At 40.2% G+C, this 26,099-nt stretch overlaps 1 protein-coding gene across 1 annotated transcript in view; it reads right to left on the bottom strand.

The window, feature by feature from the left end:
- Positions 1 to 10,575, bottom strand: part of LOC129423285 (uncharacterized) — a 28,651-nt gene extending 18,076 nt beyond the window's left edge. The window contains exons 1-3 of the mRNA XM_073870984.1: positions 10,213 to 10,575; positions 9,509 to 9,633; positions 7,520 to 7,718 (exon numbers count right to left, since the gene is read on the bottom strand). Of these exons, the coding sequence (XP_073727085.1) occupies positions 7,520 to 7,718; positions 9,509 to 9,633; positions 10,213 to 10,350 (462 nt within the window). The 5' untranslated portion in view covers positions 10,351 to 10,575. The remainder of the gene's footprint in view (positions 1 to 7,519; positions 7,719 to 9,508; positions 9,634 to 10,212) is intronic.
- Positions 10,576 to 26,099: the final 15,524 nt, after the last annotated feature.

Below are 26,099 nucleotides of genomic sequence, written 5' to 3'. Positions count from 1 at the left end.
ATTATGAGACTTCACAGACAGGGCCACATAGTAAGTGAATTTACAGGACTTTGGTATTATGCCTTAATAAAATTAGAAATAAGAAAATGTTAATGTCAATTCTAAATGGATGGCCTTATTATCACTGTTACATCATACGAGGCAGTATAACACTATAACAGACTTAGACAACTGCCACTGTAAATATTTCAAATGGTGCCCATGAATTTATGATTATTTTTATTGCGTTTCTCAAAACGCTTCCGCTTATAAATCAGAACGGGAGAAGACAACTCTGACCTAAATCTGTCCCCATGAAGAATTTATGCATGCGGGGACATCAAACCTAACACTCAATCCTGACCAATTAAAAGCTTTGCACAACAGTTTTGAACTAAACTCAATTTATAACAGTTGCTCTCAAAATGTGGCGTGCAAGACGGTGCGAGGGGTACCCCAGTTTTATAAAATATATAAATTTATCATAACTTTTGGGTAATTAAACAACAGAAAAATAATGCTTCTAACTAACAACACTATTGTATCATTTAATATGTTTTGTTTAATTCAAATTCTAAGTTTGAGATTGTTTTATGTCATAAATTGTCTTTGAGGAGGCCAAAGAGGGATGCACCCTACATAAGCCAAAAAGTTTGAGAACCGCTCATTTATATTAACACATTAGATTATAAAATATTTTAACATCGAAGGATTGGGCTTAAAAAGGACATATTTGTCACCATATTTTGAAATGTCTTTGCTAGATTCTTAAAAAATGGTGCTTCGTGATGCTATAGAAGAACCAATTTTCGCTTATTGGTTTTTATAAAGAACCTTAAACATCCAAAGAACCTAAAAAGGTTATAAAAAATTACAAAAGAAATGGTTCTCCTAAGAACCTTTTACTGAATGTTTCTTTGAGGAACCAAAAATAGTTATTTTATGGCATCGCTATGAACCACCTTAATTTTTATTAGTTATATATAATTTATTCTCCTGTCCGATGATGTTTTGTGGGAAGTCAGTAAGGTCTGTATGTTTGTGCCTCCTACACATGGTTTGGAGAGGATTTACACAACATGATGGTCTTCTGTTGATCGCAAAATGACCCCTGTCCCACAAACACATTCTTATAAATACATGTACCCATGAACTCTTGTACTCTACTGTGTCATGAGCAGCGCAGCTGTGACAAACATGTACCTGAGATCAGAGAAAAAGGCTTTGAAGAGACTGTAAATATTTGAGGGGTGCACGCAAGGAAACTCCTGTTTGTTAGTGGGATCATTTTGACTTTAAAAAAATTTATATTTAATTTAACAAAGGGATTTTTATGGGTGCAGCTAACAGTTTTTGATTCTTCACTGTGATAATGACTATATTTGACAATAACCTAACAATTTTGCTTCGATTTTCAAAGATGATATAATGGTTTAGAAATGGCTATACATGGTTAAAAGGTTGATATAAATATTTGATATTTTCGGCGAGCAGTATTCATATTCAAAGGTCATACTGTTGCCATGACTACAGCTTGTACATTGCACAAACACTACAGTACGTTACGACGATTATTATGTCAGAGAACGTAAACATGATGGAGAACGTCCCAGAAAAAGCAACAGGTCAAGGCTGCGTGTAGGTTTTTGTGTGTTTAGATGATGTTTTGTTTTTGCATATAATAATATTAAGAATATGATTAAAATGTATATAATACTTTATAATTCTATTGTTTATATAGTATGTTTATCAGTAGAGTGTTTTTCCAATGTTTTTTTTTTTTATATATTTTTGAGTAAACCTGACAGTGGAACATCGTAAAGACTTTTTATGTACAGTGGTAACAATGCCAAGGTCACGGCTTTGATCTGAAGTTGTTTCGGATAAAAGCATTTGAACTGAATACTGAATAAATGTACAAATTCCTGTGAGATCAGGTTGGAGCTTTGTACGTGGTTACCTTGAATTTGAATATCTTTAAAATTTTACTGTAAAATAACTGCACTTTAACAACACCCCGAAAGAAAGTATTTTACCAACAACACTTGACATTTAGAAACGACCTTTTCTGTCCAGTGGGACAATTCACTCGGGCTTCCTCAACATCTGGGCAGCAAAGTTGATATTAGTTTGTGATGAATCTCCTGAACATCGGGTGAGAAAATGTGAAGAGCAATTAAACTCAACAGATGCAGGAGGACTTTGTGAGGAATGGGACATTGTTGTGGCTTGAGCTTTGGAAGGCCATGCAGCTCGAGAGCGACCGGCAGCTGTGATTCAGGAGAGACTGGGGGTGGACGGCCTGTTGGAAATACTCAGTAATTACTCTGGTGATTTATAATGTCCAGAAGACAAATGCAATGTCAGCTGAGACGTCCCCCCGACCGATGCCCTGAACGTACAATTTCACACTACATTACCAACCCTCTCCAAGGCCAGCGGGATTTAATTGCCGCATATCCGAGGCCAAAAGTGCTGTGTCACTTGTTTCCTCTCAGTGCGAGTTTTCGACATTCGACAGCTTCTTTCGACACTTTGAGAGCTGCTAGGGGATGAAATGTGAGAACTTAATTCATCTGCCGAGTAATCTGCACATAATTCTTGGAATAACACAAGCGCTGTTAACACGGATTAATCTTGCAGAATTTGCCCTTATGACCCTTTGAATTGTACGCTGAAGTGTAACAAATTACAATCGTTAACTTAGTCTGAATTTATATAATAATATGTGATTTTACACTTAAATCAGGACTTAAATCTGGTAACACTTTACAATAAGCTTGTATTTACATGCATTAACAATAAGCAATATAGCTTCACAGCATTTATTAAAGAGCACCTATTTCATTGCTAAAAAACAACGTTATTTTGTGTATTTTATATAATACAATGTGTTTGCGTGGTTTATGGTTAAAAAACACATTATTTTCCACATATTGTACATTTTTGTAGCTCTAGATTTCACTCTCTTCCTGAAACGCACACATTTGAAAAGCTCTGTGTCCCTGATTGGCCAGATAATCTGTACGTTGTGATTGGCCTGAATCCTGAATCAGCAGGAAATGTGATGCTCCTTACCATGTTTGAAAGATTTGGTTGCTAACAGGAGTTAACTTACAGGCTGTGAGTCCGAAGCGGGAGGAATTATGATAATGTCGATCTTGTCTCACCAATCTCAAGAAGTAAACTGTTGAAAAGAGATTTACGTTGGAGACGATAACTCGCGTCATCGTTTACTTTGGGGGTTTGTACCTTTTGCATATCGTTTACATTGTGTACTAATACACAATTACACACCAAAGGAAATGTAAAAATGTAAATTGGACAATAGGTGCTCTATAATCTTTGTAATCCCAATACAACTGTTCATGTTAGTGCATTGTGCATACACTCTCTGAAAAATACGATACGTTTTATAAAGGTGCAAATGTGTACCATTTTGGTACAGCTATATACCTTTGAGGTACCAATATGCACATTTTACACTCACCTAAAGGATTATTAGGAACACCATACTAATACTGTGTTTGACCCCCTTTCGCCTTCAGAACTGCCTTAATTCTACGTGGCATTGATTCAACAAGGTGCTGAAAGCATTCTTTAGAAATGTTGGCCCATATTGATAGGATAGCATCTTGCAGTTGGAGATTTGTGGGATGCACATTCAGGGCACAAAGCCACAACATCCCAAAGATGCTCTATTGGGTTGAGATCTGGTGACTGTGGGGGCCATTTTGTTACAGTGAACTCATTGTCATGTTCAAAAAAACAATTTGAAATTATTTGAGCTTTGTGACATGGTGCATTATCCTGCTGGAAGTAGCCATCAGAGGATGAGTACATGGTGGTCATAAAGGGATGGACATGGTCAGAAACAATGCTCAGGTAGGCCGTGGCATTTAAACAATGCCCAATTGGCACTAAGGGGGCTAAAGTGTGCCAAGAAAACATCCCCCACCCCATTACACCACCACCACCACCACCACAGCCTGCATGATGGATCCATGTTCTCATTCTGTTTACGCCAAATTCTGACTCTACCATCTGAATGTCTCAACAGAAATCGAGACTCATCAGACCAGGCAACATTTTTCCAGTCTTCACCTGTCCAATTTTGGGGAGCTCGTGCAAATTGTAGCCTCTTTTTCCAATTTGTAGTTGAGATAAGTGGTACCCGGTGGGGTCTTCTGCTGTTTTAGCCCATCCGCCTCAAGGTTGTGTATGTTGTGGCTTCACAAATGCTTTGTTGCATACTTCGGTTGTAACGAGTGGTTATTTCAGTCAAAGTTGCTCTTCTATCAGCTTGAATCAGTCAGCCCATTCTCCTCTCCTCTAGCATCAACAAGGCATTTTCCCCACAAAACTGCTGCATACTGGATGTTTTCCCTTTTCACACCATTCTTTGTTATCCCTAGAAATGGTTGTGCATGAAAATCTCAGTAACTAAGCAGATTTTGAAATACTCAGACCGGCCCTTCTGGCACCAACAACCATGTCAAGCTCAAAATTGCTTAAATCACCTTTCTTTCCCATTCTGACTTTCAGTTTGGAGTTCAGGAGATTGTCTTGACCAGGACCACACCCCTAAATGCATTGAAGCAACTGCCATGTAATTGGTTGATTAGATAACTGCATTAATGAGAAATTGAACAGGTGTTCCTAATAATCCTTTAGGTGAGTGTAAGTACATAAGTGTTTTTTTAAAGGTACCACCCCAGTGACAATTTTTGTACCTTCTTTTTTCTGATAGTGTTCGTGTTAGTTTGTCTCATGAAATGAAAGAGGTTTAATCTTTAAATGCTCTTAAAACTGGTGTTAAAAATACTTACATTTAAGTTGCTATTCAATAAACACATTTCCAATTGATGACAATGATATTTTGTAACTTATGTAACTTCTAGTTTCTGTCACATTTATACAAAAACGAGCAGAGCAGGACATGAATAAATGATGCATTTAAAGAACAAACTCTGTATTGAACAATGTCAAATATGGTAAAACCACGCCCCCTATCAGCCGCCTCTTTAATTGCAGAAATTCAAAGTATCTAATTGATTAAGTATCATATTCAAACACACTTTGACATGGCTTAGGGAGGATGGCCACTCAATTTTAAAAAAATCCACAAGCGCAAGTGAGAGCTTGCAGACGGCTCATCCTTCAGTTCACACTGTGGCTTTTTTAAATGAGAGTCAGATCAGATTTCTTCACTCGGGAGGAAAGCATCTTAATAGGCATGATGAACACTGGGTTCACGGGAGAGTCTGCAGAAACGTTGCCAAGATCAGAGCTGGAAATACGAGCTCGCACCTGGAAGATTATTTTAAACATTTCGCTATCAGGAACAGCGACTCTGTGTCTAAGTGACAGGTGGAAAAACTGTGTGACGTTGCCAACGATGAGAAATCATTTGGCTGTAGCTCATTCAGTGGCATTATAAAGTATTTAGGGCACTTGAGCCATCATTAAAGGAACAGTGTGTAAGACATTTATATCAATTAATCATAAAATGGCCCTGATATGTCACTAGACATTAATTTTCATTTCAAATACTTATATCACTGACAGCAGTGGTCTGGCCAGGATATTGTCATTTAAAAATGGAGTTGCAGCCCTCAACTGATGTTTATGTTGTCATTTTGTGTATTGGCCACCAGTTGTGTAACTGCAGTACCGGTTTTAGCCACAAGTTTTGTAATTACAATACCAGTTTTGGCCACAATCCTACAGACTGTTCCTTTAAGATTCATTGTAATTCACAAACGACTCGAAAACCTCAAGCATCCTCTGTTTTGCAGATGATGGTTATTTTAATATAATATAAATTCAGTTTCAATTGATAACCAATAGAATAACCACAGCGAAATTATTTTATCTAACCCAGAGTTCGGTTAAAAATTTCGGGACCATTCAATAGCATTAAAAAGACAATGAAAGCTGGCATAATATTTGAAATAAGAAAATCTCTACATTGCAATAAAACATTAAATAAAAGTGTCTTTAGACATTTACAGTACTGTGCAAAAGTCTTGACCACCATGCTTCCATTAGATTTGTTGTTTTTGCAATTGTATAGTGATCATATATAATTATTTCTCAGTTTCTTTACTAGAATACAACCAGAAAATACAGGAAATGTGTATGTAGTATTAGAAACTGTATTAAAGTATAAGCTGAAGTGTTAAGTATTTAGGGTAAACTCCCATTCCACTTGAGGAATAGCAGGAAACTGCAGGATCTCTTAAACCTAAATAAAATTAAATCGTAATTTCTAATTCTAATCGAATGACTTCAGTCTTCTCAAAAAAGCTCAAGATGTGTTTCGTGCCAAAAGAGATCACACTAAATACTGACTGATGCCTTGACATTAAGTTCTGAAAATTGTTTTGTTTTTAATTTTGTGTACATATTTCCTGTATTTTCTGTTTGTATCTTAAAAAAAGAGTGAAAAATAAATATGGACATTAAAACTTTGCTAAAACAGACTTTTGCACAGTACTGTACGTCAATCTGTATTTAGAATCCATCACATAATGTAAAGACATTTACATTGACAAGCAGCCCATGTCAGTAGACACGTGAGCGCAGCTCTTTAGCAACCTGACCGGCGTCTGTCGAGCATCTGACTGTACTGCACATTCTCAGCAGAGAGGTGCTGAAAGACAAGAACATGCTGCAACACTCAACCTTTGTCCCGGCCTGGGACGTGACACCTCTCCTGAGGCTCCTCCATTACCAAAAAACCCTCCTCAGGACGTTCATGCCACGAGGACGCCAAAGATTTAAATAAATTCCCAGGGTCGAACAGTTTTTACCCCCAAATGGTTTCAATCACGTAACACTGTCTGTGAGCTATGGAACACGGTGAACTTTTGAGGGTACTCGCTGCGGTTAATGTCCAGATGGAATCGCAAAAATTACCTCTTAAAAACATCACTACTTTCGGTCAATAAGTGCTCACGGGCCAAGTTGTTGTGTAGCGTGTTTCCCACAAACAAATGGGAAGCTTTTGCAATGCAGTAATCTGGTTTTACAATACCGGTAATGATGCAAGACAATGATCATTTATCTTAAAAAGTTACATTTATTTTACTCCTGTTCCTGTGCATTCAATTAAAACATTGCTAAAACAAAGCATTTCTCAAAAGCAAGTCCAGCTGTGTAAGAAGGGTCATGTCCATATTTAGTATAAAAAATGATTTATTTCATTTTAACCAACATTTTTGCATTGCATGAAACTTCAACAGTGCAGGGCCTGAAGAGGCTTCGTTCATGTCCATAACTATTATTAACCATAAATTAATATAACCCCCCAAATTCCAGTGGTCAGCAATTGTTCATCAGGTTGTCAAAAAACATCACTCCGTAATCCCCATGTGATTCTTGTACCTAGAACATAACTGGATCAAGTATTACATGTGCAAGAAAAACACACTTTATAAGTAATTTGCTGTATCAGCCAATATACTGACGTGTATGATGAATGACTAATTTCTTTATGGTTTACAAACACTCCAAAGCATAAAATGATTGTACCCTATTGTGTTTTAGGTGCAGCGCTGACGGTTGTGTCCTGTGGCTCTGCTTCAGGGGTTGAATTTGACGGCCCATCTTCTTTCTTCTCCGCGGCTAATAAGTCATGAATTGCTGTCTCAATGTGAGGCCTGAAGATATGGTTCAGTTTAGGGTCCACCACCTGAGTAATGATCCGGTCCACACCTGACTCCAACATTCCTGACCTGTAAAAGTAAGCACAAGATATACTTTGTACTTCATATAATTGTTTGTCCTGCCGTGTACTAAATACATGCGACTCAACACCGCCACACGCAATAAAAAGTATCTTTCCCTTCAGTTCTTGTCCTAACCAGCCGCGATGTGATGTTGCAACGAGCGACGGTGGATTTTTATTGTCCATTTAACAATACTTAATTGTCATACAGTCTAACATTAAGAGGGCATATGATTGGATTGAATGCAAACTTTAAACCAAATACACAAAATAATGTTCACTTTAGCAACATCACTTGTAAGGCATAATCAATGGCTTGCAATGCATTTAAATCCTTAAAATCCTCTGCTTTAAAGGGGACATTAGGATGTCAAATAAATCGTTGGTGTCCCCAGAGTACGAATGTGAAGTTCTAGCTCAAAATAGCAGATAATTTATTATAACATGTTAAAATTGCCACTTTGTAGGTGTGAGCAAAAATTTGCCATTTTGGGGTGTGTTCTTTAAAATGCAAATGAGCTGATCTCTGCACTAAATGGCAGTGCTGTGATTGGATAGTGCAGATTAAGGGGCAGTATTATCCCCTTCTGACATCAAAAGGAGAGCCAAATTTCAATTACTTATTTTTTCCACATACTTGCAGAGAATGGTTTACACAAACTAAGTTGCTGGGTTGATCTTTTTCAAATTTTTTAGGTTGATAGAAGCACTGGGGACACAATCATAGCACTTAAACATGAAAAAGTCAGATTTCATTATATGTCCCCTTTAGGTTGGGTGGTTCTCTGCCTCCACGAAGTGCATTTAAAGGGGTCATGTGATGCAATTTCATATTTTCCATTGTCTTTAGAGTATTAAAAGGTCTGCATATAGAATAGAATATCCGTAAGGTTGCAAGAATAAAGTCTCAAACCCAAAGAGATATTTTTTTCTAAAAGTGTAGGCTCATCCATGCCTTTCTAAAGTGCCTCATTCAAACACACTTCCAAATATCTACATCACTGTGTGGGAAGATTTGCATAACACCGCCCAAATGTATATGCAAAGAAAGGTGGCGTAACTTTTATTCTTGCTGTAGCATTATCACCGCCACCATGTGATTTTCCAAATATTATAAGGGGCGGAACATTTCCATCACACGCTTGAGGTATTTGGCTACTAACGCACTGGATACCTGGCCAATCAGAGCACACCGTGCTTTTCAGAACGATGAGAGCTTTGTAAAAATTTACGCATTTCATGAAAGGCGGGGCATAGTGGAGCAACAATAATGTATGGTATATGTGGAAAATAATGTTTGAACCTTTAACCAAATACACAAAATAATGTTCTAGCTGGGATCATGTTTGCAGTCTAACAAGAAACAATTGTAAAGAAGAAAATGAAGAAATGAAGAACATTTTTACATATCCGTCAGATGGACATATTCTCTTTTTGTAGCTTCTTTAAAAGCAGGGGCGGCCGGTGACTTCTTTTTTCAAGGGCGCCCGATGCGAAGTTCGTCACAACATGTATGTAGCTCGCCATGTGTGTGGTTCCTTGTTTCAAAATATGTGTTCTGTGTGTCGAGTGAACCTATGTGCATCACGTGTCTTGTCAAAATAAGTGCCTGCTGCAGATGCGTCTAAAGGGTATGCAATGCAACCTGTTTTACACGATACGCAAGTTTTACACTATAAGTTTGTGTGCAAAACCCTATTTCTCTAAACATTAAACATAACAAACAATGCAATACAATGAATCCACAACATACAGTAGTACACACAATAGAAAACATTTGTGTAAATTGATACGTACTGAACTACACTCTGTCTCAACACGTTCCTCACTTGGTTTTTGTTGATGGATGGACTCCATTCTTGTGAACTGAGATGACTGGACACAAAGTTGTCCACCTTCTGTCTTAGATTCTGATAGGCTGGCTGGGAATAGAAATACATTTGGGTCATTGTAAACAAGAAAGCTGATAGACGGATGGATGGATGTAAACAATGAATGTAATGAAAACGGAAGAGAACAAAGAGACAGATGTTGGGAAACACAAAGCCCATACCTATATCTCAAAACCTTATAAGTCACCTTTCTATACCCTTATGAAAATTAACCATGTTTTTGCTGGTCTTCCAGCTTGGTTTTAGCTGGTTTAGGTCACTTTGTCAGGCTGGAAGACCAGCAGACCCACCAGCTTGACCAGGCTGGAAGGACCTTAATCCAGCTAAAAACAGCTACCAGCTTATGCAGGTCTTAAAGCTGGATTTTGCAGAACAGTTAAAAAAACATTACTAGGATATTTAACACAAAATAACCACATTTTTTTGTTGCTGTGGTAAAACCATGGTTTTGCCAATGGTAATCAATACGCTAAAACATGGTTATTACAAAAACATGATTACGTTTCGTATTAATAAAAAAGCGTATAGGATCAAATGCATGCTGTCTATGTAGATAGCTCACTAGATTTTGACACACGGCCTTTATTGTAAAATGCACTTAGGGTTTACCTTCGTGTCCACGTCTGCCAGACAGTCTCGTCTGAAGTCATCAAACAGTCCTCTGCTCTTCAGATGGTCCACTATAAGCGCGATGAGCTGTGGGTCTCCCGGAGGAAGACTACTCAAATTACTGCCACCTTCTGCCATTATTTACCATCAATTTATCTATTTAACAGATTATTACATTAACTCGATCCGCCGGTTTCAAACGGCTCTCTTAGTCTTGAAGTCGAGTTTATTCGCGATTATTATATAGCGACGTATAACGCGTGAAATAAAAACAAAAAAATGACAACAAAAATGTAGTAAAAGATTCCTCTTGTCTTCTTCGGTGTGCCTGTGTGTAGACGCGCATATGCATGTGTACCGCCACCTGCCGGACACAACGAGAACATGTATTTAATAATACAGTGGTGAGAGGGCTGCATCCTTTGGAGGTCGCATTTGCAGGCCGCATACGTCATAACAACACTGTCTTATTTCAGAATATTAAGTTTACTATTATACTTAGTTAATCGTAAATTGTTCTAATAGATCTAATATCTATATGCTCAGTTAACTGAAATAAACCAAGCTTGATGACATATGCAGCTTGCATATGCGACCTTCGGAGAATGCAGCCTTCCAATTGGCTGAATCAATATCTAATCAAATGTACCACACGAGTGAATATTTGGACACGATATGTTCATCTGAAATATTTCATTAGCTCGTTTGTAACAAAATCATATTGGCATGAGAAAAAGACTCGGCGGAGTGATACATAAAACAGTAGCCCCCTACCCGGAATTTATTTATTTATTGAATTGACAATAGTTAACAATCAAATACTTGACAGTAATTATATGAAAGACCAATTAGACTTTACAAGTTTGAAAACACACTTGCAAGTACCCGGAATTGCAAGTGTGTTAAATTTGTAAAGTCGCGACTGACCAATCAGAATCAAGCAGTGTTATTAATACTAAAATAATTGTTAATACTCTAAAATTAAAACTGAACACGGAATCTTCTGTAAGAGGTGTAGGAAGATGTGAAAAACTCTTTTTTATGTTAAATATTTGCCTATCACACTGGCAGTTAATTATGTTGGCTTGACAAAGCCAACATACTGTTCTTCGATCTAAGCTTATTATTATTATGTTGGCTTGAGAAAGCCAACATACTGTTGTTGCACTTAAACTTATTTTTATTCTTCTTTTTCTTCTGACCTAAAAATTTCTAACTCTAACTCCTCCTAGAGCTTTCAAGCTACAGCCACCAAACTTTGCACAGACCTTCAGTCTGATCTGACTTGAGTTGCTATATCTTTTCTAAGGGATCGGACTTACGGTTCTCCTAAACCGTCCGATCAAACATCCCAAAAAAGTCCCATAGACTTACATTCATAGAATGTTTAGGCTGAGTGTTTATTTTCAAATTCTAACTGTCTTCTTATTCATACAAATACATTACATCATCTCTTAACCTCTCTCAGTCTATCTCTGTCTCACAAAACTCACTCAATAGCACAGACAAACTCAACTACACACACACACACACACACAACCACACAGACACACAATCACACACAACTACACACAGACACACAACTACACACAGACACACACACAATTACACACACAAACACAAAATTATATATAACATACTGTCACAAAAACACAGACATGCACACACACACACAACCACACACAAATACACATGGACACACAACTACACACAGACACACAATTACAGACACAAACACAAAATTATATATAACATACTGTCACAAAAACACAGACTCACACACACACACACACACACACACACACACACACACACACACACACACACACACACACACACACACAACTACACACACAACTACACACACACAAACACACACACACACACACAGAAACACAATATTACACACACAACTGCCCTAAATGCCCCAACTACCCAATTCTGCCCCAAATGCCCCAACTACCCTAAATGCCCCGTCTGCCCCAAACACCCAATTCTGCCCCGACTGCCTTGAATGCCCCATCTGCCCCAAATGCCCCGTCTGCCCCAACTACCCAATTCTGCCCCAACTGCCCCATTCTGCCCCAACTGCCCCATTCTGCCCCAACTGCCCCATTCTGCCCCAACTGCCCTAAATGCCCCATCTGCCCTAAATGCCCCATCTGCCCTAAATGCCCCATCTGCCCTAAATGCCTCATCTGCCCCATTCTGCCCAAACTGCCCTAAATGCCCCAACTGCCGTAAATGCCTCAAATGCCCCAACTGCCTCATCTGCCCCATTCTGCCCCAACTGCCCTAAATGCCCCATCTGCCCTAAATGCCTCATCTGCCCCATTCTGCCCAAACTGCCCTAAATGCCCCAACTGCCCTAAATGCCTCAAATGCCCCAACTGCCTCATCTGCCCCATTCTGCACCAACTGCCCTAAATGCCCCAACTGCCCTAAATGCCACAACTGCCCTAAATGCCTCAAATGCCCCAACTGCCTCATCTGCCCCATTCTGCCCCAACTGCCCCAACTGCTCTAAATGCCCCAACTGCCCTAAATGCCCCATCTGCCCTAAATGCCCCGTCTGGCACAATTATCCAATTCTGCCCCAAATGCCCCAACTACCCTAAATGCCCCATCTGCCACAAATGCCCCATCTGCCCCATTCTGCCCCAACTGCCCAATTCTGCCCCAACTAACACATCTGCCCCAACTAACTTAACTGCCCCAACTGCAGCTCCATCTATTACTCTTAGACTAGGCTTTCTCAAGCCAACATAAAGTTTGTTCACAAACTTTAACCTCATCTAGTTATTATGTTGGCTTGAGAAAGCCAACATACTGTTGTTGCACTTAAACTTATTATTATTATTATTATTATTAGTGGTGCTTGCATTTATGCAAGGCATCACTATTACTATTGTGCGGGGATATTATTATGTTGGCTTTGACAAAGCCAACATACTGATATTGTATTTAAACTTATTATTATGTTGGCTTGACAAAGCCAACATACTGTTATTGTAGTTAAACTTATTATTATTATTTTTCTTCTGAGACTAAATTTCTGCAGCTAACTCGTCCTACAGCTTTCAAGCTACATCCACCAAATTTTCCACGGACATTCTAACTGGTCTGAAGAAGTGTGCTATGACTTTTTGAAGGGATCCGACTTACAGAATTCCTAAAACGGGAAATAAAAATTCCGAAAGTCCCATTGACTTAACATTGGACAAACTTTGACGGGTTCTAGCTGCGAGCGAGAATTTTGTAGAAACTTGTGGTTTACCACATTTGAAGAGGCTGGCAGGCTGTGTAAGAACATACATCACATTGGGGTGTAAGTTTCACCCCTGGGGTGTAAGAGGCCCCCAAAATTCCCCATTGACTTATAACGGGGCAGGAAACACGCCCATATAAGGGAATAAAAACGTTCCAGATGGGATATCTTTGCTTTACAGTGTCGTAGAGATAAGTGGGTGGGCTCATTTTACTCGGACATCCAATCAGTCTCTCTGGATCATCCCATAGCAATTAAGCCACGCCCCTAGCAACCATTTTTGGGCACCCTAGCAACATCTCCCATAGACTGCCATTATAAAATGCCCAGATGAATATCTTTGCAGCACAGTGTCACAGAGACATGGGGGTGGGCTCATTTTACTCAGGCATACAATCAGTCTCTAAGGATTCTTATTGAGCTATTAAGCCACGCCCCTAGCAACCAAATATGAGCACCCTAGCAACATAATAAACAAAGCCATATATCTCTGGATCCGAACATCATAGAGACATGGGGGTTGGGTCTTTTGGTCATGTTAGCTTCATGCTAGCTTCAAGCTAAGTCATACTAGCTTCATGCTAGCTTCATGCTAGCTTTATGCTAATTTCATAATAAATCTTGCTAACTTCATGCTAAATCATGTTAGCATCGTCCTAGCTTCATGCTAATTCATGTTAGCATCATGCTAGCTTCATGCTAATTCATGTTACCTTCATGTTAGCTTCATGCTAATTCATGTTAGCATCATGCTAGCTTCATGCTTATTCATGTTAGCATCATGCTAACTTCATGCTAATTCATGTTATTATCATGCTAGCTTCATGCTAATTCATGTTAGCATCATGCTAGCTTCATGCTAATTCATGTTAGCATCATGCTAACTTCATGCTAATTCATGTTAGCATCATGCTAGCTTCATGCTAATTCATGTTAGCATCATGATAGCTTCATGCTAATTTATGTTAGCATCATGCTAGCTTCATGCTATTTCAAGTTAGCTTCATGCTAATTCATGTTAGCTTCATGTTAGCTTCATGCTAATTCATGTTAGCATCATGCTAGCTTCATGCTAATTCATGTTAGCATCATGCTAGCTTCATGCTAATTCATGTTAGCATCATGCTAGCTTCATGCTAATTCATGTTAGCATCATGCTAATTCATGCTAATTCATGTTAGCATCATGCTAGCTTCATGTTAATTCATGTTAGCATCATGCTAGCTTCATGCTAATTCATGTTAACATCATGCTAGCTTCATGCTAATTCATGTTAGCATCATGTTAGCTTCATGCTAATTCATGTTAGCATCATGCTAACTTCATGCTAATCATGCTAACTTGATGCTAGCTTCATGCTAATCATGTTAGCTTCATGCTAGCTTCATGCTAATTCATGTTAGCATCATGCTAATTCATGTTAGCATCATGCTAATTCATGTTAGCATCATGCTAGCTTCATGCTATTTCATGTTAGCATCATGCTAGCTTCATGCTTATCATGCTAACTTGATGCTAGCTTCATGCTAATCATGTTAGCTTCATGCTAGCTTCAGGCTAATCATGCTAGCTTTATGTTAAATCAGGCTAGCTTCATACTTAAACATACTAACAGCCAGATAGCCTACTAAACTAAACTTCTGTCAAACCGTTTTTAACGTTCAGGCCAGGCTTTGTCAAGCCAACATAAAGTTTGTCAACAAACTTTTCTATCTAGTTATTATTCTTCTTCTTCTTCTTCTGAGACTAAAATTTCTGCGGCTAACTCGTCCGACAGCTTTCAAGCTACATCCACGAAATTTTCCACGGACATTCTGACTGGTCTAAAGAAGTGTGCTATATCTTTTTGACGGGATCCGACTTACAGAATTCCTAAAACGGGACGTAAAACTTCCGAAAAGTCCCATTCACTTAACATTGCGACAAACTTTGACAGGTCATAGCTCCGAGTGAGAAATTTGTAGAAACTTGTGGCTTACCATATTTAAGGAGGCTTACAGGCACTGTGAAAACATACCTCACATTGGGGTGTAAGTTTCACCCCTGGGGTGTAGGAGGCCCCCAAAATTCCCCATTGACTTATAACGGGGCAGGAAACACGCCCATATAAGGGAATAGAAACGTTCCAGATGGAATATCTTCGCTTTACAGTGTCATAGAGCCATGGGGGTGGGCTCATTTTACTCAGGCATCCAATCAGTCTCTCTGGATCATCCCATAGCAATTAAGCCACGCCCTTAGCAACCATTTTTGGGCACCCTAGCAACATCTCCCATAGACTGCCATTATAAAATGCCCAGATGGATATCTTTGCAGCACAGTGTCACAGGGACATGGGGGTGGGCTCATTTTACTCAGGCATCCAATCAGTCTCTAAGGATTCTTATTGAGGTATTAAGCCACGCCCCTAGCAACCAAATATGAGCACCCTAGCAACATAATAAACAAAGCCTTATATCTCTGGATCCGAACATCATAGAGACATGGGGGTTGGGTCTTTTGGTCATGTTAGCTTCAAGCTAGCTTCATGCTAAGTCATAATAGCTTCATGCTAGTTTCATGCTAGATTTATGCTAATATCATAATAAATCTTGATAACTTCATGCTTATTCATGTTAGCAGAATGTTAGCTTCATGCTAATTCATGTTAGCATCATGCTAGCTTCATGCTAATTCATGTTAGCATCATGCTAGCTTCATGCTAATTCATGTTAGCATCATGCTAGCTTCATGCTAATTCATATTAGCATCATGCTAGCTTCATGCTAATTAATGTTAACATCATGCTAGCTTCATGCTAATTAATGTTAGCATCATGCTAGCTTCATGCTAATTCATGTTAGCATCATGCTAGCTTCATGCTAATTCATGTTAGCATCATGCTAGCTTCATGTTAATTCATGTTAGCATCATGGTAATTCATGTTAGCATCATGCTAGCTTCATGCTAATTCATGTTAACATCATGCTAGCTTCATGCTAATTCATGTTAGCATCATGATAACTTCATGCTAACTCATGTTAGCATCATGCTAATTCATGTTAGCATCATGCTAGTTTCATGCTAATTCATGTTAGCATCATGCTAACTTCATGCTAATTCATGTTAGCATCATGCTAGCTTCATGCTAATTCATGTTAGCATCATGCTAATTCATGTTAACATCATGCTAATTCATGTTAGCATCATGCTAATTCATGTTAGCATCATGCTAATTCATGTTAGCATCATGCTAGCTTCATGCTAATTCATGTTAGCTTTATGCTAATTCATGTTAGCATCATGCTAGCTTCATGCTAATTCATGTTAACATCATGCTAGCTTCATGCTAATTCATGTTAGCATCATGCTAGCTTCATGGTAATTCTTGTTAGCATCATGCTAGCTTCATGCTAATTCATGTTAACATCATGCTAACTTAGTGCTAAATCATGTTAACATGCTAACTTTTTGTTAAATCATGTTTAAGGAAAGTTAGACTACTAAACTAATTTTGTTTTAAGTTTCTCTTAAACTGTTTTAAACGTTCAGGCCAGGCTTTGTCAAGCCAACATAAAGTTTGTCTTCAAACTTTTCTATCTAGTTATTATTATATCTTTATTCTTATGTCTGCACGTTTTTTCGGCGCGTAACTCGTCCCGCACGGTTTGTCGTAGAGCCATAAAAGAGGGATCAACTTGACCGGATTATTGAGGGGACGCGGGCTATATCTTTTTTAAGCAATCGGGTGCAGGGTTTTTGAAAGGGGGGCGAAAAACCACCCGAAAAATCCCATTGACTTAACATTGCGCCGAACTTTGAAGGGTCATAGCTCTGCTCGAGGATTTTGTACGAACATGTGGGTTACAAAATTTGAAGAGTGTGGTAGGCTCTTTAAGAACATACATCACAATGGGGTATACCTTGTACCCCTGGGGTGTAAGAGGCACCCGAAATTTCCCATTCAAAGTCAATGGGCGAAAATCCCATAGACTTTACATTGCGAAAAACTTTGACGGGTCATAGGTACAAGCAAGGATTTCGTAGAACCATGTGGGTCACAACATTTGAAGAGGGTGCTAGACTCTTTCAGGACGTACCCCACAATGGGGTGTAAGGTAACCCTAGCAACAATTTTGGGCACCCTAGCAACATCTCCCATAGACTGCCATTATAAAATGCCCAGATGGATATCTTTGCACCACAGTGTCATAGAGACATGGGGGTGGGCTCATTTTACTCAGGCATCCAATTAGTTTCTCAGGATCCTTAAAGACTTACTAAGCCACGCCCCTAGCAACCACTTTTGAGCACCCTAGCAACATAAAATTCAAACCGTTATATCTCGGCATCAGAACATCGTAGAGACACGGGGGTTGGACCGTTTTACTTGTGATTAGGGGTGTAACAATTTGGCACATCATTGGCCACTCCCAAGCCCCGCCCCTAGCAACCAAATTTGAGAACCCTAGCAACCGAATAAACAATGCCTTATATCTCCGCATCAGAACATCGTAGAGACACGGGGGTTGGACCGTTTGACTCGTGACTCGGAGGGTAATCACTAGTGGATGCCAATTTCTTCCCTAGCAACCAAATACAGTACCCTAGCAACAGAGTAAACAAAGCCTTATATCTCCGCATCAGAACATCGTAGAGACACTGGGGTTGGACCGTTTGACTTGTGACCCGGAGTGTAATTACCTTTGGATGTCAAATTTTTCCCTAGCAACCAAATACAGTACCCTAGCAACAGAGTAAACAAAGCCTTATATCTCCGCATCAGAACATCGTAGAGACACGGGGGTTGGAGCGTTTGACTTGCGACCCGGAGTGTAATTACCATTGGATGTCAAATTTTTCCCTAGCAACCAAATACAGTACCCTAGCAACCAAATAAACAAAGCCTTATATCTCCCAATCAGAACATTGTAGAGAAACGGGGGTTGGAGCGTTTGACTCGTGACTCGGAATGTAATCACTAATGGATGGCAATTTTCTCCCTAGCAACCAAATACACTACCCTAGCAACCGAATAAACAAAGCCTTATATCTCCGCATCAGAACATCGTAGAGACATGGGGGTTGGACCGTTTTACTTGTGAGTCGGAGTGTAATCACTAGTGAATACCAATTTTCTCCCTAGCAACCAAATACAGTACCCTAGCAACAGAATAAACAAAGCCTTATATCTCCGCATCAGAACATCGTAGAGACACGGGGTTTGGATCGTTTTACTCGTGACTGGATGTATAATCATATATGGTCCCCAGAATTTTGCCACGGCAAGCACCACTTCACATTTTCTTCAGGAAATGTACCTATCTAGTTATTATTATTATTCTTTTTCTTCTGAGACCAAAATTTCTAACTCTAACTCCTCCTAGAGCTTTTAAGCTACAGCCACCAAACTTTGCACAGACCTTCAGTCTGATCTGAGGAGGTGTGCTATATCTTTTCTAAGGGATCGGACTTACGGTTCTCCTAAACCGTCCGATCAAACATCCCAAAAAAGTCCCATAGACTTACATTCATAGAATGTTTAGGCTGAGTGTTTATTTTCAAATTCTAACTGTCAACTCTCACTCATACAAATACATTCGATCATCTCTCAACCTCTCTCAGTCTATCTCTGTCTCACAAAACTCACTCAATAGCACAGACAAACAAAACTACACAAACACACACAAACACACACACACACACTACCACACAGACACACAATCACACACAACTACACACAGACACACAACTACACACAGACACACAATTACACACACAAACACAAAATTATATATAACAAACTGTCACAAAAACAGACATGCACACATACATACACACACACACACACACACACAATCACACACAGACACACAACCACACACAGACACACAACTACACACAGACACACAATTACACACACAAACACAAAATTATATATAACATACTGTCACAAAAACACAGACATGCACACACACACACACACACACAAACACACACACACACACACACACACACACACACACACACACACACACACACACACACACACACACACACACACACACAATCACAATCACACACAGACACAGACACAAAACCACACACAACTACACACAGACACACAATTACACACACAAACACAAAATTATATATAACATACGTCCACAAAAACACAGACTCACACACGCACACACACACACACACACACACACACACACACACACACAACCACACAACCACACACAACCACACACACACACAGACACACAACCACAAAATTACACACACAAACACAATATTACACACCCAATCATACTCACACAAACACACACATAAATGACCCAACTGCCCTAAATGCCCCAACAGCCCCATACTGCCCCAAATGCCACAAATCCCCTAACGGCCCCATTTTGCCCCAGTTGCCCCAACGGGCCAATTATGCTCCAAATGCCTCATCTGCCCTAAATGCCCCATCTGCCCCAAATGCCCCAACTACCCTAAATGCCCCATCTGCCCCAAACACCCAATTCTGCCCCAACTGCCCTAAATGCCCCATCTGCCCCAAATGCCCCTTCTGCCCCAACTTCCCAATTCGGCCCAACTGCCCCATTCTGCCCCAACTGCCCTAAATGCCCCATCTGCCCTAAATGCCCCATCTGCCCCATTCTGCCCTAAATGCCCCAACTGCCCTAAATGCCCTAAATGCCCCAACTGCCCTAAATGCCCCAACTGCCTCATCTGCCTCATTCTGCCCCAAATGCCCCAACTGCCCTAAATGCCCCAACTGCCCTAAATGCCCCATCTGCACTAAATGCCCCATCTGCCCTATTATGCCCAAACTGCCCAAAATGCCTCACATGCCACATCTGCCTCATCTTCCCCATTCTGCCCTAAATGCCCCATCTGCCCTAAATGCCCCATCTGCCCTTAATGCCCCATCTGCCCTAAATGCCCCATTCTGCCCAAATTGCCCTAAATGCCTCAAATGCCCCAACTGCCTCATCCGCCCCATTCTGCCCCAACTGCTCTAAATGCCCCATCTGCCCCAAGTGCCCCGTCTGCCCCAATTATCCAATTCTACCCCAAATGCCCCAACTACCCTAAATCCCCCATCTGCCACAAATGCCCCATTCTGCCCCAACTGCCCAATTCTGTCCCAACTAACCCATCTGCCCCAACTAACTTAACTGCCCCAACTGCAGCTCCATCTATTACTCTCAGACTAGGCTTTCTCAAGCCAACATAAAGTTTGTTCACAAACTTTAACCTCATCTAGTTATTATTAGTGGTGCTTGCATTTATGCAAGGCATCACTATTACTATTCCTCAGGGATATTATTATTATGTTGGCTTGACAAAGCCAACATACTGATATTGTATTTAAACTTATTATTATGTTGGCTTTGACAAAGCCAACATACTGATATTGTATTTAAACTTATTATTATGTTGGCTTGAAAAAGCCAACATACTGTTCTTCATCTTAATCTTATTATTATTATGTTGGCTTGACAAAGCCAACATACTGTTCTTCGATCTAAGCTTATTATTAGTGGTGCTTGCATTTATGCAAGGCATCACTATTACTATTGCTCAGGGCTATTATTATTATTATTATATTTTATTCTTACATCTGCACGTTTTTTCGGCACCTAACTCGTCCCGCACGGTTTGTCGTAGACCCATGAAAGAGGGCTCAAATCAACGGGCTTATTAAGGACACGACTGCTATGACTTTTATAAGCGATCGGGTGCAGGATTTTCGAAAGGGGGGCGAAAAACCACCCGAAAAATCCCATTGACTTAACATTGAGCCCAACTTTGACGAGTCATAGCTCCACTCGAGGATTTTGTAGAAACATGTAGGTTACAACATTTGGAGAGGGTGGTAGACTCTGTAAGAACATATATCACAATGGGGTGTAAGTTGTACCCCTGGGGTGTAAGAGGCGCCCAAAAGTGCCCCAATGAAAAGTCAATGGGGGATTATCCCATAGACTTAACATTGCAAAAACTTTGACGGGTCAGAGGTACGAGCGAGGATTTTGTAGAAAAATATGGGTTACATTATTTGAAGAGGGTGGTAGACTCTGTAAGAACATGGATCACATTGGGGTGTAAGTTGTACCCCTGGGGTGTAAGAGGCACCCGAAATTTCCCATTGACTTATAATGGAGCAGGAAACATGCCCATATAAGGGAATAAAAAAGTTCCAGATGGGATATCTTTGCTTTACAATGTCGTAAAGACAAGGGGGTGGGCTCATTTTACTCAGACATCCAATCAGTCTATCAGGATATTCCCAAAGCTTTTAAGCCACGCCCCTAGCAACCACTTTTGAGCACCCTAGCAACATAAAATTCAAACAGTTATATCTCTGCATCAGAACATCATAGAGACACGGGGGTTGGACCGTTTGACTCGTGACTCGGAGTGTAATCATTATGGGATGCCAATTTTTTCCCTAGCAACCAAATACAGTACCCTAGCAACAGAGTAAACAAAGCCTTATATCTCCGCATCAGAACATCGTAGAGACACAGGGGTTGGACCGTTTGACTCGTGACTCAGAGTGTAATCATTATGGGATGCCAATTTTTTCCCTAGCAACCAAATACAGTACCCTAGCAACAGAGTAAACAAAGCCTTATATCTCCGCATCAGAACATCGTAGAGACACGGGGTTTGGACCGCTTGACTCGTGACTTGGAGGGTAATCACTAGTGGATGCCAATTTTTTCCCTAGCAACCAAATACAGTACCCTAGCAACAGAGTAAACAAAGCCTTATATCTTTGCATCAGAACATCGTAGAGACACGGGGGTTGGACCGTTTGACTCGTGACTCGGAGGGTAATCACTAGCGGATGCCATTTTTTCCCCTAGCAACCAAATACAGTACCCTAGCAACAGAGTAAACAAAGCCTTATATCTCCGCATCAGAACATCGTAGAGACACGGGGGTTGGACCGTTTGACTCGTGTCTCAGAGGGTAATCACTAGTGGATGCCATTTTTTTCCCTAGCAACCAAATACAGTACCCTAGCAACAGAGTAAACAAAGCCTTATATCTCCGCATCAAAACATCATAGAGACACGGGGGTTGGACCGTTTGACTCGTGTCTCAGAGGGTAATCACTAGTGGATGCCATTTTTTTCCCTAGCAACCAAATACAGTACCCTAGCAACAAAGTAAACAAAGCCTTATATCTCCGCATCAGAACATCGTAGAGACACGGGGGTTGGACCGTTTGTCTTGTGACTCTGCGGGTAATCACTAGTGGATGCCATTTTTTCCCTAGCAACCAAATACAGTACCCTAGCAACAGAGTAAACAAAGCCTTATATCTCCGCATCAGAACATCGTAGAGACACGGGGGTTGGACCGTTTGACTTGTGACTCGGCGGGTAATCACTAGTGGATGCCAATTTTTTCCCTAGCAACCAAATACAGTACCCTAGCAACAGAGTAAAAAAAGCCTTATATCTCCGCATCAGAACATTGTACAGACACTGGGGTTGAACCTTTTGACTCGTGACTCGGAGGGTAATCACTAGTGGATGGCAATTTTTTCCCTAGCAACCAAATACAGTACCCTAGCAACCGGATAAACATAGCCTTATATCTCCACATCAGAACATCGTAGAGACACGGGAGTTGGATCATTTTACTTTTGGCTTGGAGTATAATCAAATATGGTCCCCAGAATTTTGCCACGGCAAGCACCACTCACATTTTCTTCAGGAAATGTACCTATCTAGTTATTATTATTCTTCTGGTCCACACTTTTTCTAACAGTAACTCCTCCTAGAGCTTTCAAGCTACACCCACAAAACTTTACAAAACTTTTAAGACTGGTACGTAGATTTATGCTATGACTTTTATAACTGATGGGACCTACCGAATTCCTAAACGGGGCGCTCAAACACCCCAAATTTTCCATTGACTTAACATTACGACCAACTTTGACGGGTCATAGCTGCGAACGAGAAATTTGTAGAAACTTGTGGGTTATCACAGTTGAAGAGGCTGGTAGGCTGTGTAAGAACATACATCACATTGGGGTGTAAGCTGTACCCCTGGGGTGTAAGAGGCACCCAAATTTCCCCATTGACTTATAATGGGGCAGGAAACATGCCCATATAAGGGAATAAAAGCGTCCCAGATGGAATATCTTCATTTTAGAGTGTCGCAGAGACATGGGGGTGGGCTCATTTTACTCAGGCATCCAATCAGTCTCTCAAGATCGTCCCATAGCTATTAAGCCACGCCCCTAGCAACCATTTTTGGGCACCCTAGCAACTTATTCCATAGACTGCCATTATAAATTGCGCAGATGGATATCTTTGCAGCACAGTGTCACAGAGACATGGGGGTGGGCTCATTTTACTCAGGCATCCAATCAGTCTCTGAGGATTCTTATCGAGGTATTAAGCCACGCCCCTAGCAACCAAATATGAGCACCCTAGCAACATAATAAACAAAGCCTTATATCTCTGGATCCGAACATCATAGAGGCATGGGGGTTGGGTCTTTTGGTCATGTTAGCCTTATGCTAGCTTCATGCTAAGTCATACTAGCTTCATGCTAGTTTCATGCTAGCTTTATGCTAATTTCATAATAAATCATGCTAGCTTCATGCTTATTCATGTTAACATCATGCTAGCTTCATGCTAATTCATGCTAATTCATGTTAGCATCATGCTAGCTTCATGCTAATTCATGCTAGCTTCATGCTAATTCATGTTAGCGTCGTGCTAGCTTAATGCTAATTCTTGTTGGCATTGTGCTAGCTTCATGCTAATTCATGTTAGCATCATGCTAGCTTCATGCTAATTCATGTTAGCATCATGCTAGCTTCATGCTAATTCATGTTAGCATCATGCTAGCTTCATGCTAATTCATGTTAGCATCATGCTAGCTTCATGCTAATTCATGTTAGCATCATGCTAGCTTCATGCTAATTCATGTTAGCATCATGCTAATTCATGTTAGCATCATGCTAGCTTCATGCTAATTCATGTTAGCATCATGCTAGCTTCATGCTAATTCATGTTAGGATCATGCTAGCTTCATGCTAATTCATGTTAGCATCATGCTAACTTCATGCTAATTCATGTTAGCATCATGCTAGCTTCATGCTAATTCATGTTAGCATCATGCTAGCTTCATGCTAATTCATGTTAGCATCACGCTAGCTTCATGCTAATTCATGTTAGCATCATGCTAGCTTTATGCTAATTCATGTTAACATCATGCTAGCTTCATGCTAATTCATGTTAGCATCATGTTTACTCATGTTTATTCATGTTAACATCATGTTAACTTAGTGCTAAATCATGTTAACATGCTAAGTTTTTGTTAAATCATGTTTACGGAAAGTTAGACTACTAAACTAAACTTGTTTTAAGTTTCTCCAAAACTTTTTTAAACGTTCAGGCCAGGTTTTGTCAAGCCAACATAAAGTTTGTCTTCAAACTTTTCTATCTAGTTATTATTCTTCTTCTGATCCCCACTTTTTCTGACTGTAACTCCTCCTAGAGCTTTCAAGCTACACCCACAAAACTTTACAAAACTTTTAAGACTGGTACGTAGATTTATGCTATGACTTTTCTAACTGATGAGACCTACCGAATTCCTAAACGGGGCGCTCAAACACCCCAAAATTTCCATTGACTTAACATTACGACCAACTTTGACGGGTCATAGCTGCGAACGAGAAATTTGTAGAAACTTGTAGCTTATCACAGTTGAAGAGACTGGCAGGCACTGTAAGAACATACATCACAATGGGGTGTAAGCTGTACCCCTGGGGTGTAAGAGGCACCCAAATTTCTCCATTGACTTATAATGGGGCAGGAAACACGCCCATATAAGGGAATAAAAACGTCCCAGAAGGAATATCTTCATTCTAGAGTGTCGTAGAGACATGGGGGTGGGCTCATTTTACTCAGGCATCCAATCAGTCTTTCAGGATCTCTCCAAAGCTATTAAGCCACGCCCCTAGCAACCATTTTGGGCACCCTAGCAACATCTCCCATAGACTGCCATTATAAAATGCCCAGATGGATATCTTTGCATCACACTGTCATAGAGACATGGGGGTGGGCTCATTTTACTCAGGCATCCAATCAGTCTCTCAGGATTCTTACAGAGTTATTAAGCCACGCCCCTAGCAACCACTTTTTAGCACCCTAGCAACATAAAATTCAAACAGTTATATCTCGGCATCCGAACATCGTAGAGACACGGGGGTTGGACCGTTTTACTTGTGGCTTGAAGGGTGATCATTATGGGATGCCAATTTTCTCCCTAGCAACCAAACTTAGTACCCTAGCAACGGAATAAACAAAGCCTTATATCTCCGCTTCAGAACATCATAGAGACCCGGGGGTTGGACCGTTTTACTTGTGGCTTGAAGGGTGATCATTATGGGATGCCAAATTTCTCCCTAGCAACCAAACTTAGTACCCTAGCAACGGATTAAACAAAGCCGTATATCTCCGCATCAGAACATTGTAGAGACACGGGGGTTGGACCGTTTTACTTGTGGCTTGAAGGGGGATCATTATGGGATGCCAATTTTCTCCTTAGCAACCAAACTTAGTACCCTAGCAACGGAATAAACAAAGCCTTA

This window comes from Misgurnus anguillicaudatus, chromosome 9 (assembly GCF_027580225.2).
Source record: "Misgurnus anguillicaudatus chromosome 9, ASM2758022v2, whole genome shotgun sequence".
Classification (NCBI taxonomy): domain Eukaryota; kingdom Metazoa; phylum Chordata; class Actinopteri; order Cypriniformes; family Cobitidae; genus Misgurnus; species Misgurnus anguillicaudatus.
This window is presented reverse-complemented; position numbering and strand designations above follow the sequence as displayed.